At 38.7% G+C, this 14,156-nt stretch overlaps 1 protein-coding gene across 1 annotated transcript in view; it reads left to right on the forward strand.

The window, feature by feature from the left end:
- The window catches only part of SLC4A8 (solute carrier family 4 member 8), a 71,133-nt gene that overhangs the window by 16,434 nt on the left and 40,543 nt on the right, over nt 1-14,156 (forward strand). Inside the window, exons 3-8 of the mRNA XM_081311043.1 lie at nt 6,578-6,724; nt 7,211-7,346; nt 8,632-8,792; nt 10,827-11,015; nt 11,982-12,073; nt 13,145-13,302. Of these exons, the coding sequence (XP_081167169.1) occupies nt 6,578-6,724; nt 7,211-7,346; nt 8,632-8,792; nt 10,827-11,015; nt 11,982-12,073; nt 13,145-13,302 (883 nt within the window). The remainder of the gene's footprint in view (nt 1-6,577; nt 6,725-7,210; nt 7,347-8,631; nt 8,793-10,826; nt 11,016-11,981; nt 12,074-13,144; nt 13,303-14,156) is intronic.

A 14,156-nucleotide genomic window follows, 5' to 3' on the forward strand; every position in this document is an offset into this window, starting at 1 on the left:
AGGATTGGCCATACTGTGGGGGCCACCCTTGGCTCACTACTGAGTGCATTCTTCAGATTCAGTAAGGCTAAACTCAGGGTGGTGGTGTCTCTTGAAGAGATGGAATAAAATCAGTCCTTGTTTGATGGAAGACAGAAATAAGTTGTGTTGTGACTCAATATCAATAAGGACAGCAGAATAAAATAGACATTATTATTGCTGTGGGTAAATACATGACTGCATGATCAATGTAATTCTGCAACCTGTACACTCAGAAAAATGAGAAATTATATCCCATCTGATTCAAATGTATGATATGTCAAGATCATTGTACTGTCATGTGTAACTAAGTAAAACAAATAAAAAATAATAATACACATGCTATGATACAAAGTTCTGGCTGCAGAGAAAGTTACAGATCTTCCTGTCCCTTTATTCAACACCTGCTACCTACATGATATAAACCATTCCCCTAACCCCATTTTCAGAACAATTTCTGTGGGTCTTCTTGCACCAACTAATTCTATCAGTAAGAGAAGTTATACTATATCATAATGTTGCCATATGTGTGTGTGTGTATAATGTATGCATGTATTATATACCACACACACACACACACACACACACACACACACATATATATATTATATATATATATATTCAAAAGCAAACAGTAGAACAGAGTTTCAGAGGTAAATGCAAGAAGAGAAATATTCCATGATATGCTTTATAGTCCCAGGGGAAAACAGGGCAGTTGCTTTAGTTAGAGGAATGTTTTTTCCATTTTTTTGGCAGGTCATTATTTTTTTATTAAATACTAGATTTATAAATCCTGGAACAAGTTTAATGACTTTGTAAGTTTTAGCAGATGTAAGAGCTATTTGATCACAATTATTACTTTTTAAAAAAAGGCTTACATCTGTTCTACACATAGGTTTCCCCCTGTGATTTTGAGTCAACCTCTCAACCCAGAGGAGCAGAACATCCTTTAGTATATGCTAATGGTTCTCTGTGAATGTGGGGTAAACAGTGTTAGTGTACTGCATTATATATTGGTCACATGGTAATACCTATGGTTTCTATCCTGCTCCACAAGATTCAGTGCCAGCTTAATAATGCTTGTTCTATATATGTGGATAAATACTTATTTTAAAAAATACACACTAATGTTACATCTTTCTCATAAGTTTTGCTCAATTGGAATACTATTTTTGCACACAGATAGCCACAATAGACTAGTTTTGATACTGAGTAGTAAAAAAGAATGAGGAATTAGATGGGAAGAAATGTTTTTTTTGTAAGTTGGTAGGAAGATGAAAGGGAAAAGACTGTGGGTAAAAGAGTAATTGAATGACCAATGAAGTGGCCACAGGATTAGTTTGGTAAAGGACTGCCAGAATCCAGTTAGATGGACTGAACTTTATTAGTGCTATATTTCTTCCTAATATGTATTTGTCATCTTTTCTGCTAAATTTCATTCAGAAAATACAAATTCCTACTTCAGAATCCCCAGCCTAGAAACTGATATCTAATTTTCCAACAACCAGTTGGTCCTTCTTAGCTGTGACCCCTGTTGAGCTTGTTTTCATTTCTGCCCATCTCTCTAAAAGTTTTCTAGAGATAGGCAGAATGTCTTCCTTTCTCAAGATTTTTGTCTTAGTTGCTCCAGAAACTTGCTCCCATTATACTCAGACTCACAGAGTGGGAATTTAGATATCAAGCAAAGCCATATATGAATTAGTCAGCAAACATTTACTGAGTGCCTTCTGTGATCCTTCTCTGAAGAGATAAATAGAGATAGTTAGAACAATTGAACCATTGTGTTATCTCTAAAGAGTGATCTGGCCTGAACCTTTCCTAGAAATTGAATATTAGAATCTGGACTCACCATCATCTGGACAAGATGTAGGAAGTCAATAAGGAGATCTACTCTTTTTGTTTTTACTAATAGTTACAGTGAGCTAATTAACAAACAAAATGAGATCTAATAACATTGATTCTAATACCTAATCACTGCCTTCTCAATTTCTCTTTAGAATATAATTAACATTAAATAATACTAGCAACATTCCAGGGTAAGCCTAGTGGAAGTATTTGGAATGTGCTCAATGAGAAGTGGGGGTCATAGCCTGACTTTTGGGGGCATTTTGAGGAAAGAGGAAGCCCATGGTTGAGGTGGGTGAAATGAAAGACTGAATTTCATCCCTCAGTGAGGTGGTTCTTTTCCCAAGTCCAGCTGTATCTACACGTGCCAAACTTTTCAACACCAACATCACCAATTTAAGGGTCATTTGAAGTGGTTCTCTGGGATCTAATTATGTTTTTCATGGCCTATGGATTTATAATCTGCTCCTGCCAGTCTTTCTGTCCTCTTTGAAATCCTTTCCTTCCTTTTTCTACCTTGCTCTGACATTACTGGATGTCATTTTGCCTTGGAATCAGCCCTGCACATTCTAGCTTAGGGCATGTGCACTTGATCTTCCCTTTCCCTAAAATAATCCTCTCCCAAGTTTTCTTTTGGCCTTACTATCTCGTTATCATGACTTTCCCTCTAATCATCTTAGCTAAGGTCTTGCTTCTTGTCAGGCATTGTTGAACATGCCTGTTATCCCAGTTTCTCAGGAGGCTGAGGCAGGAGGATTTCAAGTTCTAGGCCAGCCTGGTTAACTTAGCAAGGCCCTAAGCAACTTAGTGAGACCCTATCTCAAAATAAAAAAAAAAAAAAAAGAACTGTGGATATAGCTTAGTGGTAAAGCTTCCTTTGGTTCAATCACTAATACCAATAATAAATAAATAGTATTTCTTCTCCATTCTACCCCCTATTACAGACACTTTGGTACTTTACCTTTGATTTTTAATTATTAATATTTGAAATAACACCTTTTTATTTTTGTGATGTCTGTCTCCCTCAACTAGAAATACATCCTGAAGACTGTGCCATTCACAATTGTATCCCCCGCCTTTGGGACAGGATTAGATGACTCTAGTCTCCTGTTAATGTTACCTGGATTGATCTCAGTGGTGTATCATAAGGACTTCATTGGTATACTATAGTGGAATATTATTAATTAACAGATGATCTTCAACTTAATCATTTTCATATTTTATACCCTTTATATTTTATAATGTCAGAGGTCTAGAATCCAGATTCTTAGCAGCTGATCTCCTTTGGCTCTATATTTTTCTCTTTGTGGTACAGGGGTTGAATCCAGGGGTGCTCCATCGATGATCTACATCCCCAGCCTTTTTATTTGTTTATTTTGAGACAGGGTCTTACTAAGTTACTGAGGTTGGCCTTGAACTTGTGATTCTATTATCTTAAACCTCCTGAGTAGCTGGTATTGCAGTTGTGTGCCAACATTCCTGACTCTCTTTTTCTCTTTCTATGAAGTTGTAAAATGGCCACATTATATTTAGAGATCTGTCAGTCAAAAATGCGCTGAGATGCGTATGAGGCAACCTAAGACTATTCTTATACTGGAGGAGGATAAAGGTGCAGTTCCATCAGATGCTAAACATTTTATCCTCCTGCCTCTCTACAGTCTAACAAGTCTCTGACCATTTCTCATTTAGTCCTCATTGTTTCTGTTCAATTTTTCTTTATCACTTTGGAATTTAGAAAATAGGAAAGACAAAGAAAGGAGAGGGAAATAGACAAAGGGATATTAGAGCAGTACCCAAGACACTTTATCACCACTTGGAAGAGGGGCATGCTATCAAGGAAGCTGAGTGCAGTTTTAGGAAATTCCACTACTGGGAAAAGATGTATAGTTGGCAACTCTTCTCCTAAAGTCTGCTTTTCTGGGAAGTCTTCCTGATTAAGCTTTCTATTCTCAGGTTGCTAAGGATCTTCTCAATTCCCCCATGCTCTGGTTAGTGCTTCATCTACCCTAAATACACTTACTTTAGTTACAGGTTCCTTTTGTAGCATCTTTCAGATCAGAGACCCTCTTAGGTCAGATGGTATAGTCCTGAGGGAGTCCTAAGGGTTTATACTCCTAGGGGAGACCCTTAGAAGACATTCCATTTGCTGTATGTTTGTGGAGCACTGACAATGTATAAGACCCTGTGCTAGGGATTCTGAGAGTCTGACCTAGGACCTTGAGGAGCTTGCAGATGAATAGTGAGGAGATAAGACACCTGCTAGACTTTAATGCAAGGCAGAAAATAAGTGTATAAGAAAAGTGCTAACCAAGGGATCTGAGTATTTAGAGAAAGGAGGCAGCACATCTGATCAGGGAAATCAGAAATAATACTAAGAAGGAAGGTGCATTTGCAATGAATCTTGGATGAGAGAACCAACTCAGTGCCCAGAAAGCATTGGCACATTTGTAGAATAACAATTTGGTTCAGGTAGAGAAGAACTGTATGAGGGGGTAGTGCACGCAGCGGCCAAGGCCATGAGAAGATGGAGAGAAAACAGGCCGCTCTGTTACTGGGAGAGGGGCAGAAGATGTATATCTCTAGATTTTTTTCCCCCAGAATATTTGTTCTGTATAAGCATGGAGGATTTGCCTTTTATGTCTCTTGAGCTGATCTCTTGGAGGTCTTCTTTTTTCACATTGAATGTATAACTTGTCCTACAGAAGAAAATACTAGAAAGGAGGCTGAGGATTCATCATGAAGAATCGTGAATTCAAAAAGATGAGCTGTGATCAGAGATGTGACCAGGAGGATTAGTTTGTAAGTTAAATTAGTATGAGAGGCAGGAAGGAGGCCCCCTGCTTTGTTAACTTCTATGGAACAAGGAACAACTTTCATGGAACAAGGAATTGGTGAGGAAAGAGTTAGGTCGGTGTGTTCTTGAAAATGGTTTGATGGAAAAGGAAGGAAAAGTGGAAATTTGGGAGAAGTACAGCATTAGGAAGGTTTCCTTTTAAGATCGGGGAGGGGAGGGGGGATAGGAAGGGGATAGGAAAAGCAGCAGAATACAACAGACACTAGTATGGCAGTATATATAAACGTGGACGTATAACCAAAGTGATCCTGCAATCTGTACACATGGTAAAAATAAGAATTCATACCCCACTTGAATCAAATGTATGAAATATGATATGTCAAGATCACTGTAATGTTTTGAGCAACCAAAAAAAATTTAAAAAAAAGAAAGCAAAAAAAAATTAAATCGGATAAACAAAAATAAACTCATAGTATCTGACAAAATCAGAAACAAACAAACAAACAAACAAAAAAAGATTGTCAGAAACCTGTGGAAGGGATGGATAGAAAGGAGAGGCTGAGGATAGCTGAGGCACAGGGACTCCAGAGGAGTGGGCAGCAATGGATTGAGAGCCTGACAAAGAGAAGAGCCAGACTGAGATGGAGAAAGTTCACATGAGAGGGCCTTAGTCTTCTCGGTAAAATATAAAGCAAAGTCATCTGATCAGACAGAGGGAATGTGGATAAGGTTTCAGATTTGTAGAAATCAGGTAGAAATAAGGGGAAGACCAAGACTCTGTGTTTTGGGGGTGGGAGAAGCTCTGTAGCTAGTGATTCTGAGCTCAGGTTTGGCAGGAAGGCTGATGAAGTCAGTAGGAGAATCAAAACAAAAAACAGGCTTATTGAAGGAATGAGGAAGTAGGGAGGAACTAGAGTGGAATGTTATTGGATCACTTATTTTCTCATGTTCCTCACTCTTTGTACAATATTTAATATTTCTCTTTAAACCCAGCATCATGCTCCTTATGATTTATAACTAGTCTTTTACTACTATTTTAGATTGTGTATTCTACAATTCAAGAAAAAAAATGCAAGACTATCCTAGAATGTATTGGCTGATGTATTTCGATATTACATTAAGCATTTTATATGCATTATCTTATTTACTACTTATGACAAGCTTATGAGTCTAAATAGTAAGCTTTTAGTATTTCTTCTAAAAGATGAATCACAGAGAGATTAGATAACTAGTTCAAGGTGACATGGCTAGCAAATAATGAAATGGAGTCTTGGATCCAGGCAGGCTCTTTTGAGCCTTAATTGTGCTCTTAAACATTTTTCTAAACTGCCTCCCTGCCAAGACTTGCCAGAATCATCATAAGAAAATTGTATTTCATTTTTAAAAGTTAGATTATCACTGTAATAATAATAACTTAAATTGTATAGGCCTTTACAGTTTGCAAGTCATATTCATGTGTCTTTTTTTACAGGGGTGGGGGAGTTCTAAGCATGCATTCTACCACTGAGTTATATCATCAACCCCTAATGCACATTATTTCTTTTATCTTCCTAACATCCCTGTAAGGTTTGCAGCCACATGCAAGACAGAAGAAGACACCTTCATCTCTTTTTTTTTTTTTTAATATTTTATTTTATTTTTTTTAGTTCTCGGCGGACACAACATCTTTGTTGGTATGTGGTGCTGAGGATCGAACCCGGGCCGCACGCATGCCAGGCGAGCGCGCTACCACTTGAGCCACATCCCCAGCCCCGACACCTTCATCTCTGAGATTTCTATATCTGTAGTCCTGGAAGTCTTTGAAATTTTGTTATTTGTTATCAAAAAACTGCAATTTTTTCTGTTATTCTTTTGCTCTTAACTATGCTAGGCTCCTTTTACTAAAGGAACTAATTCCACAGACCTTTTGCTTCTTTCCAGGTCACAGAACTCTGTATGTGGGGGTTCGGATGCCACTGGGCCGGCAGAGCCATCGGCACCACCGCACCCATGGCCAGAAGCACCGAAGACGAGGGCGGGGCAAAGGAGCCAGCCAGGGGGAGGAGGGCCTGGAAGCTCTAGCCCACGGTAATAACTTGGGGAGGGAGGGTGGGTATCCAGAAGGCTTGGTGAGGCCAAGGAGCATGTGGGAGACAGAAGCAGATGCACTAGATTCATTAGACCTTTGGTACAGTTTTCAGAGCTTGCTTCCAAGTGGAAATCCTCTAAGAACCAAAAGTATCTTCATGAAAACTCAACAGTTTAGCAACTCCTCCCTAGTTTATACAATAATAGGTAAAATCCTTTGCTAGAGAGTTAACCATTCCTTTTGACCAAATTTGTCATACTTTAAGGTTTTTATGGGATTTCTGTAAGCGGCCTTAGTTCATAAATTTTCCCTCACATGAAACTACTTCCACAGAATAGCTTTTTCTCTGAAAATAAAGGAAAATTTCTGATCTGTACTAGGGACCCTTTTCTATACATTCCTGAAGTTGTTAGATAAGGCAGAATGCTATTTTTGTTCTGGTTTTGAGGCTAGATGCAGACCTTTCCCTGTGATTGATTTCATAGACACACCATCTCAGCGTGTTCAATTCATTCTTGGCACTGAGGAAGATGAGGAGCATGTACCTCATGAGCTATTCACAGAGCTGGATGAGATCTGTATGAAAGAGGGAGAAGATGCAGAATGGAAGGAGACAGCCAGGTAAAAAGTCCTAAAATAACCTGGATCAAGATCTGCTTGGGCAGGCAAATGAGAGTCCTGCTTGCCTTTTCTTTTTGGGAGAAGTGATAACTGACAATGAGGATTGATGTTCCAGAGTTTTCTATGAGGAATCTTAGTATTGGTCATTTTATGATGTCTCTGGTCATACCTGTTGCTTAGTGAACTTGAACATGGGATTGGTGACATACATATGTAACTTTCAGGGATTACTCCATTTGTTTGATGGTCAGAGTAAGTTCATGGGCTCTCTTGATACTTCAGGCCTTGTTTAGAAGATGTTGAACAGGGCCACCTTGGTTGTGACCTGGCTGAGCAGACAGCAAGCATAGGTTCAGACTTTTTATGTGGGTAAACCATAGGGTCATTTGGGTTTTAATTCATTGACAGTCCAGAATTTTTGAGATTTTAATTTCCTCTGGGACAATTTAATCTTACAGAGACCATTGAAATTATAACTAGCCCAATACTAGATTTCCTGGAGTTGCTGTAGAGTGGTTCTGTTTGTCTGAGACTCAAGTCCCAGAAGAGTCCTCAGATTAACCAGGGTCATGTCTAGGCTCCTCTAGTAACTGGCCAGTGATCTTGACAGATGATACAAAGCCAGCATGCCTGAACTTTGGGAGGCAAGGTAGGTAACTAGCAAAATATAGCATCAGCTCTCATTGAAATAGCTATTCCTGGATACCTGCTGTATCATGGACATTTTCTATGGATAGAGAGTATTAAACAGGACAGTCAACCTGATATCAGGTGAAAAGGCAATTATTCTCCTGCCATTCTGTCTTTGTAGACTCCTAAAGGTCACATAGAACATAGAACTAAAGATCATACAGAACACTGATTAAAAAAAGAAAAATATTGATTTATTAATATGATTTGGTAGTTTTGTCCAAGAGATATAAACTAGATCTTTTTTTAATTGTTCAGGTAATGCATGCTTATTATAGAAAGAAAATAAAGATAAGCAAAAAGAAGAAAATGAAAATTATCTATAATCCCACTACCTTAGGAATAACAAAGAATATATTTGGTATCTTATACATGTATATAATTGTATTTTAAAATTTTTCTTTAAATAAGAACAAAATTGAACTATGGTCAATATTGCACTGTTATATAAAAAAGATTGCTTTTTTCACCAAACAATGTACCCTAAAATATAGATCAGATTTTACAATGTTCAATATGACTATTCAGATATTTTTCTCTTTTGAAAATTCTTCACTTTCTGTCTTTGGCATCTAGTTATTTGTAATGCTTTTAGGTGGCTGAAGTTTGAAGAAGATGTTGAGGATGGGGGAGAGCGCTGGAGCAAGCCTTATGTGGCAACCCTCTCATTGCACAGTCTCTTTGAGCTAAGGAGCTGCCTCATCAATGGAACTGTCCTTTTGGATATGCGTGCAAATAGCATAGAAGAAATTTCAGGTAAGGTTAGTGAAAAAGGAATGCTTGTGTATGCTTTAGAGGGAAGAATAGTGGTGGTGTGTCCTTAGGCAAGTCATAGCCTTCTTGACCTCGATGTACTCAGCAGGGGGAAGGGTTAGCTACTCTATTTCTCAGGCTTATTATGGGATTCAGATGACACAGCGCTTAGTCTTACATTTGCTGGTTCATTTGACAAACATTTATTTTGTATATATTATACACTTCATAATGTGTGAGGCCTAGGGTTATACAGGTAAGATTGTTTCTACCTTCAGGGAGCGCATCTTTTAGTCAGGTAGTGGCTATGGAATCAGCAATTAAAGTAAGTGCATCAACGAAGACATGCTTAAGAATAATTAGGTCAGTAGTAAATTGCCCCTGAGTTAAATGCTTAGTACCCTCCTCCAAAAGAATAATTAGAGAAAGGGGCAATGGGAGTTGTGCAGAGAAGAGGGAGTTAAAGAGAATCAAAGGTTTTAAAATACGGCATCTAGAAAAGATATGTAGGAAATCAAGCCATAGTATTCTCACATTTTCAGTAAGATGTGAAGGGGAGATCCATGTCTTATGGAGTTTTCCTGGTGTAATTGGATGTTAATTTACTATGTTTTGGTATCACAGTTGGAGAAACACCTAGGTATTCTCACCTATGGGGACTTTCCCCTCAAATGGGCTTTGTTTAGCAAGACAAGTTAAATAAAGATGTTTTCATGCCTTTCTCCATTTCAAGAATCTAAGTAATTCTGCGGTCACATGGGACCCAAGTGAAGGGTCAGCTGTGATGGAATCCTGTGTCTCTCTCCTTTCAAAGGAGGTGCCCCAGAAGTACCAATGATTGTGAAAAATGGAACTCTTGTGTTAACCACTGTGTTCACGTCTACATTTTGTTCACTTTTGGTTAATGCCTGAAATACAATGATAGTCCCTTAAAAGGTTATGTTTATCTTAGGTAGAAGAATCCCTGGGAATTATTGAAGTTATAACTCCATGTAAACAATGGGATATATTGGAAATATTTTTGGCAGGGTAATGACCTATCAAGTTTTGCATATTAAAGAGATAATGATGACAACAATATGGAAGGTGAATTGAAGGGAGAAATGCGTTAGACTATTGTAGTAGTTCAGGTGAGACTACTGCACTATGAGAAATGGTAGTAGGGGAGGAAAAGGAGTGAGACAATTTCTAGTGAAACTGGGCATGTAGAACTGATGAAACCCATTTGACAGATTAGTTGAGTTCTGAAAGAAAGAGAGTTAAAGATTCTGACTTAGGTGGTTGGGTGACTAGAAAAGAAGCAGGTCTATTGGAAAAGAGAGTGGGTTTGATTTTGTACATATTGATTTCCAGAGGTGTGTGGAACATCTAGATGGAAATGTCTAGTGGGTAATTGGAACTTCAGTGTCATACTTAGGTGAGAGATCTGAACTAGCATATAGTTTTAGGAGTGATAAGTTCATAGGCAGCTGGTGCTTAAAGTCTTAGAGGTGGTTGAGATTATTAAAGGAAAGGAAGATCAGAAACTGGGAACCTTCAATGGGTAGCGTAGCGGGCTTGTGGATATTAGAAGAAAAAAGGTTAGCCAAGGAGTCGGAGGAGGAGTGCTCAGAGAAGTGCGAGAAGAATCAGATACTGGCCATAAAATTTGTATTAGTTTCCTAAGATGGCTGTAACAATTTCCACACAAACTTGGTAGATTAAAACAATAGACTTTATTCCTTCACAGTTCTGAATGCCAGAAGCCCCAAAATCAAGATATAGGAAAGGCCATACTCTCTCTGAAGGCTTTTGCAGGGAAATCTCACCTTGAGATCCTTAACTTCATTATATCTGAAAAGACCCTTTTAAAAAATCAAGTAACACTCATAGGTTTGAGTGGGGCAGTTGGGACATAAATCTTTTGAGGGGCTACCATTCAACCCATAACAAAAACTAAGAGAGGGGAGAGTTTTATATATCTATGTCAAATCTTTAGAGAGGTCACCCCACCTGATGGCCTCAGTTTGAGTGTTCTTATGAATGCCTACTTTCTAGACCTGATACTGGACCAGCAAGAACTGTTCAGTGACCTAAATGATAGCATGAGGGTTAAAGTGCGGGAAGCCCTTCTCAAAAAGCATCATCATCAGAATGAAAAGAAGAGAAACAACCTTATTCCTATTGTTCGCTCTTTTGCTGAAGTTGGCAAGAAGCAGTCTGATCCACATTCAATGGATAAAAATGGTAAGGTTATTATGAATGGTTGTTGTTTCTTTTATTAATAAGTGATGGGGAACTCTTTGGAGATGCTGAATTACTGTACTTGTCAGTATGTTTCCATGCTCACTTAGACACTGTACTTTGGTGACTGGTGAGGTGAGTAGCTGGGACTGGTCCTTGTCTCTCTTGCAGCACTTGGTATGCTTGCTTTTGATAGATCTTAGTGGACTCAAGATAAGGGACTTGTACCCCAGGGTGGTCTCATAACTGATGTAGCTTTGGGGCCATATAAACATTGGGAGTAATTTGGGGTCAGAGAAGGTAAACTGGAGCCTTTTAGGAGTAAACAAATATCTTAGACTGGGGAGACAAAATATGATAGTGTAGACCCTTAAGTCAGACTTCTAGGCTTGTGTTTCTGGCTTTATCACTTGCAAAGCATATGACCTACTAAACTTCTTTCTTACTTTCTCTCTGGTAAAATAAAGATAATAATAGGACCTACTCTTTCAGTATATTGTGAGATTTCAATGAGTTAATCTCTATAGAGCCTTTAGCCAGGTACATGGTGGGTTGTAACCACTCATTGAATTTCAGTTGTTGTTTGCCTCATCTATGTTCATTTCTTGGTCTCCTCATTTATTGAATTGCAATGTGCAGAGATATGCCTGGGAATCTGTATTTTTGAAAAGTTCTTCAAAGGAGTCTCTCCTATATACTTCTGATTAGGAATTACTGCTTTAACAGAGAAAGAAAAGAGAGTCACTAATATGTTTAGAAAGGTACAAAAGTAATAAGACTTCTGTTTCCCTTACCACTAACTAGTAGGTAAGGAGATAGGTATGAGTGGATCCCGACTTCATGGTCACCTTAACTTTTCTCCATGTAGACTTTGCAGGAGAAGTCCTAACCAACTGGTGATGGATAGGGTGTGTCATACAAGGAAAAGGGCAGGCACTTAGAGGATTCTATTTGATTTTCTCCAAATAGGTCAAACTTTATCTCCTCAGTCTGTTCCAGCTACAAATCTTGAAGTGAAAAATGGAGTGAATTGTGAACACAGTCCTGTAGATTTAAGCAAGGTAAGCAGAGACATGGGAAGTTGATTTCAAAGCTTAAGGTTATCTCTAGTGGAACCCCAGGTCCAACTGCTGGAATCTGGGCAAGCTTTGCTATTTTAATACCCTTTTTGCAAGACCAGAGTTTCTTCTGTGGAAAAGGAGGCCCATCTGCTCAGGTCTTCTCCCCACTACCTGACCCCCAGGTGGGATTGACTTGTCAGTTTGTTCCTCCAGATTCAAAATGCTGAATATTGTGACCAGCTACTGAGAGTCCTCTCCAACCCAGACCTCTTGATTTTTTTCACGTATTTTTTGGTAGCCAGTCTCCTGCAGCTCCTTCTTGTATCCAAGAGTTTTGCCAAAACAGTACTTTTGCTACCTCATGGTAGAAACTCTTCTTGCAGGCTGTGACTGTGTAATCTGAGGCCTGCAGCAATAGCAGCACCTCACTGCAGTTTCTGGTCTAAACCTTGATCTCCCTGCTTCTAACCTCTCCTTGCTCTGGTCTACCCCTGACACTATCTTTCTAGAACAAAATAGTGTTATATCACTTTCTCTGCTCGAAGATTCCTGCTTTATTTAGAAAACCTGAAACCTCTGACAATGGATTCAAGTATTTAAAAAGTGAAATTATGTGACCCAAAGTTTCAGAGTCTGGGGAAGCATGGTAGAGTAGAATTCAAGCCAGAATACCTGTATTTATGTTTGTTTGTTTGTTTGTTTGTTTGTTTTGAAGTGCCAAGAATTGAACCCGGAGCATTATACATGCTAGGCATGTGCTCTACCACTTAGCCACACCCCACCCCCAGCCTTCAGAATACCTAAATTTAAATTTGGTTCTTTATTTTACAGCCCTGGGCAAGTTAACTTTAGCTCTCTGGATCTTAGTTGCTTTATTTTTTATTTTTTAAATAGTAGTATTATTATGGCCTGTCTTATCTATCCATATAGAGTTTTTGTAAGGATCAAATAAGACTATGAGAAAATACTTGTTAACCATAAAATCACAATGTGAATTTCAGGTATGAGGAGAGTGGTTGATATTTAAGATGATGGCTCCCAAATTGTCAGAAGGCTCTTTTGCACTTTCAGGTGGACCTTCATTTTATGAAAAAAATTCCCAGTGGGGCAGAGGCCTCAAATGTCCTGGTTGGAGAGGTGGATACTTTGGACCGGCCCATCGTTGCCTTTGTGAGGCTGTCTCCAGCTGTTCTTCTCTCAGGCCTGACAGAAGTGCCAATCCCAACAAGGTAAAGGCAAAGATAAAACTTTCTATCTGGAGTATAAATCTATGTGAACACTGGTAGAAGATAGCTAATACCAAAAGTTAGAACTGATTAATTTAGAAATGCTGTTAAAAAATTTGGCAGCAAGCTCAGAAAACTGGGATATATTTGATTAACTGCTATGCAAAGAAATCCTGATTTTTAAGGCTATGATTACATGGTACCTACAGCCTTGAAAATGGAAAATGGAGGAGCAATCAGAGGGCATAGCAAAGGCCAGTCACTTAATATAATAGGAAGCCTAAATCTCACTCTCCCAGTTCTACAGAGCCATATTCAAGGGAGATGTCTTTAAGCAAGGGTATTGCTGTCTCTTTCCACAATTCTGGAAGGGTTTATGTGTTTTGCATATATGCCTGCATTTGTTCAAAAGGCTATTCATGTGCTCTGAAGGTGGTGATGCCATTGATCCAGAGACCCACAAATTATAGATAGTATTCAGATGTCCACAACAGAGGTTAAACTTCTTTATAAGGCTTGATCATTTCAACTTCCTTATCCCTTTCCTTTTTCTGCATTTTCTTATTAGAACAATGAATAGGAGTCAGATAACCTTGAATTTGTACAACAATGCCATGTTTTGAAAAGATGTCCTTCCGGGCTGGGGATGTGGCTCAAGCGGTAGCGCGCTTGCCTCGCATGCGTGCAGCCCGGGTTCGATCCTCAGCACCACATACAAACAAAGATGTTGTGTCCGCCGAGAACTAAAAAATAAATATTAAAAATTCTCTCTCTCTCTCTCTCTCTCTCTCTCTCTCTCCCCTCTCACTCTCTCTTTAAAAAAAAAAAAAGATGTCCTTCCTACACCTAGGAATTGT

This window comes from Spermophilus citellus, assembly GCF_964194105.1.
Source record: "Spermophilus citellus genome assembly, chromosome: 10".
Classification (NCBI taxonomy): Eukaryota; Metazoa; Chordata; class Mammalia; order Rodentia; family Sciuridae; genus Spermophilus; species Spermophilus citellus.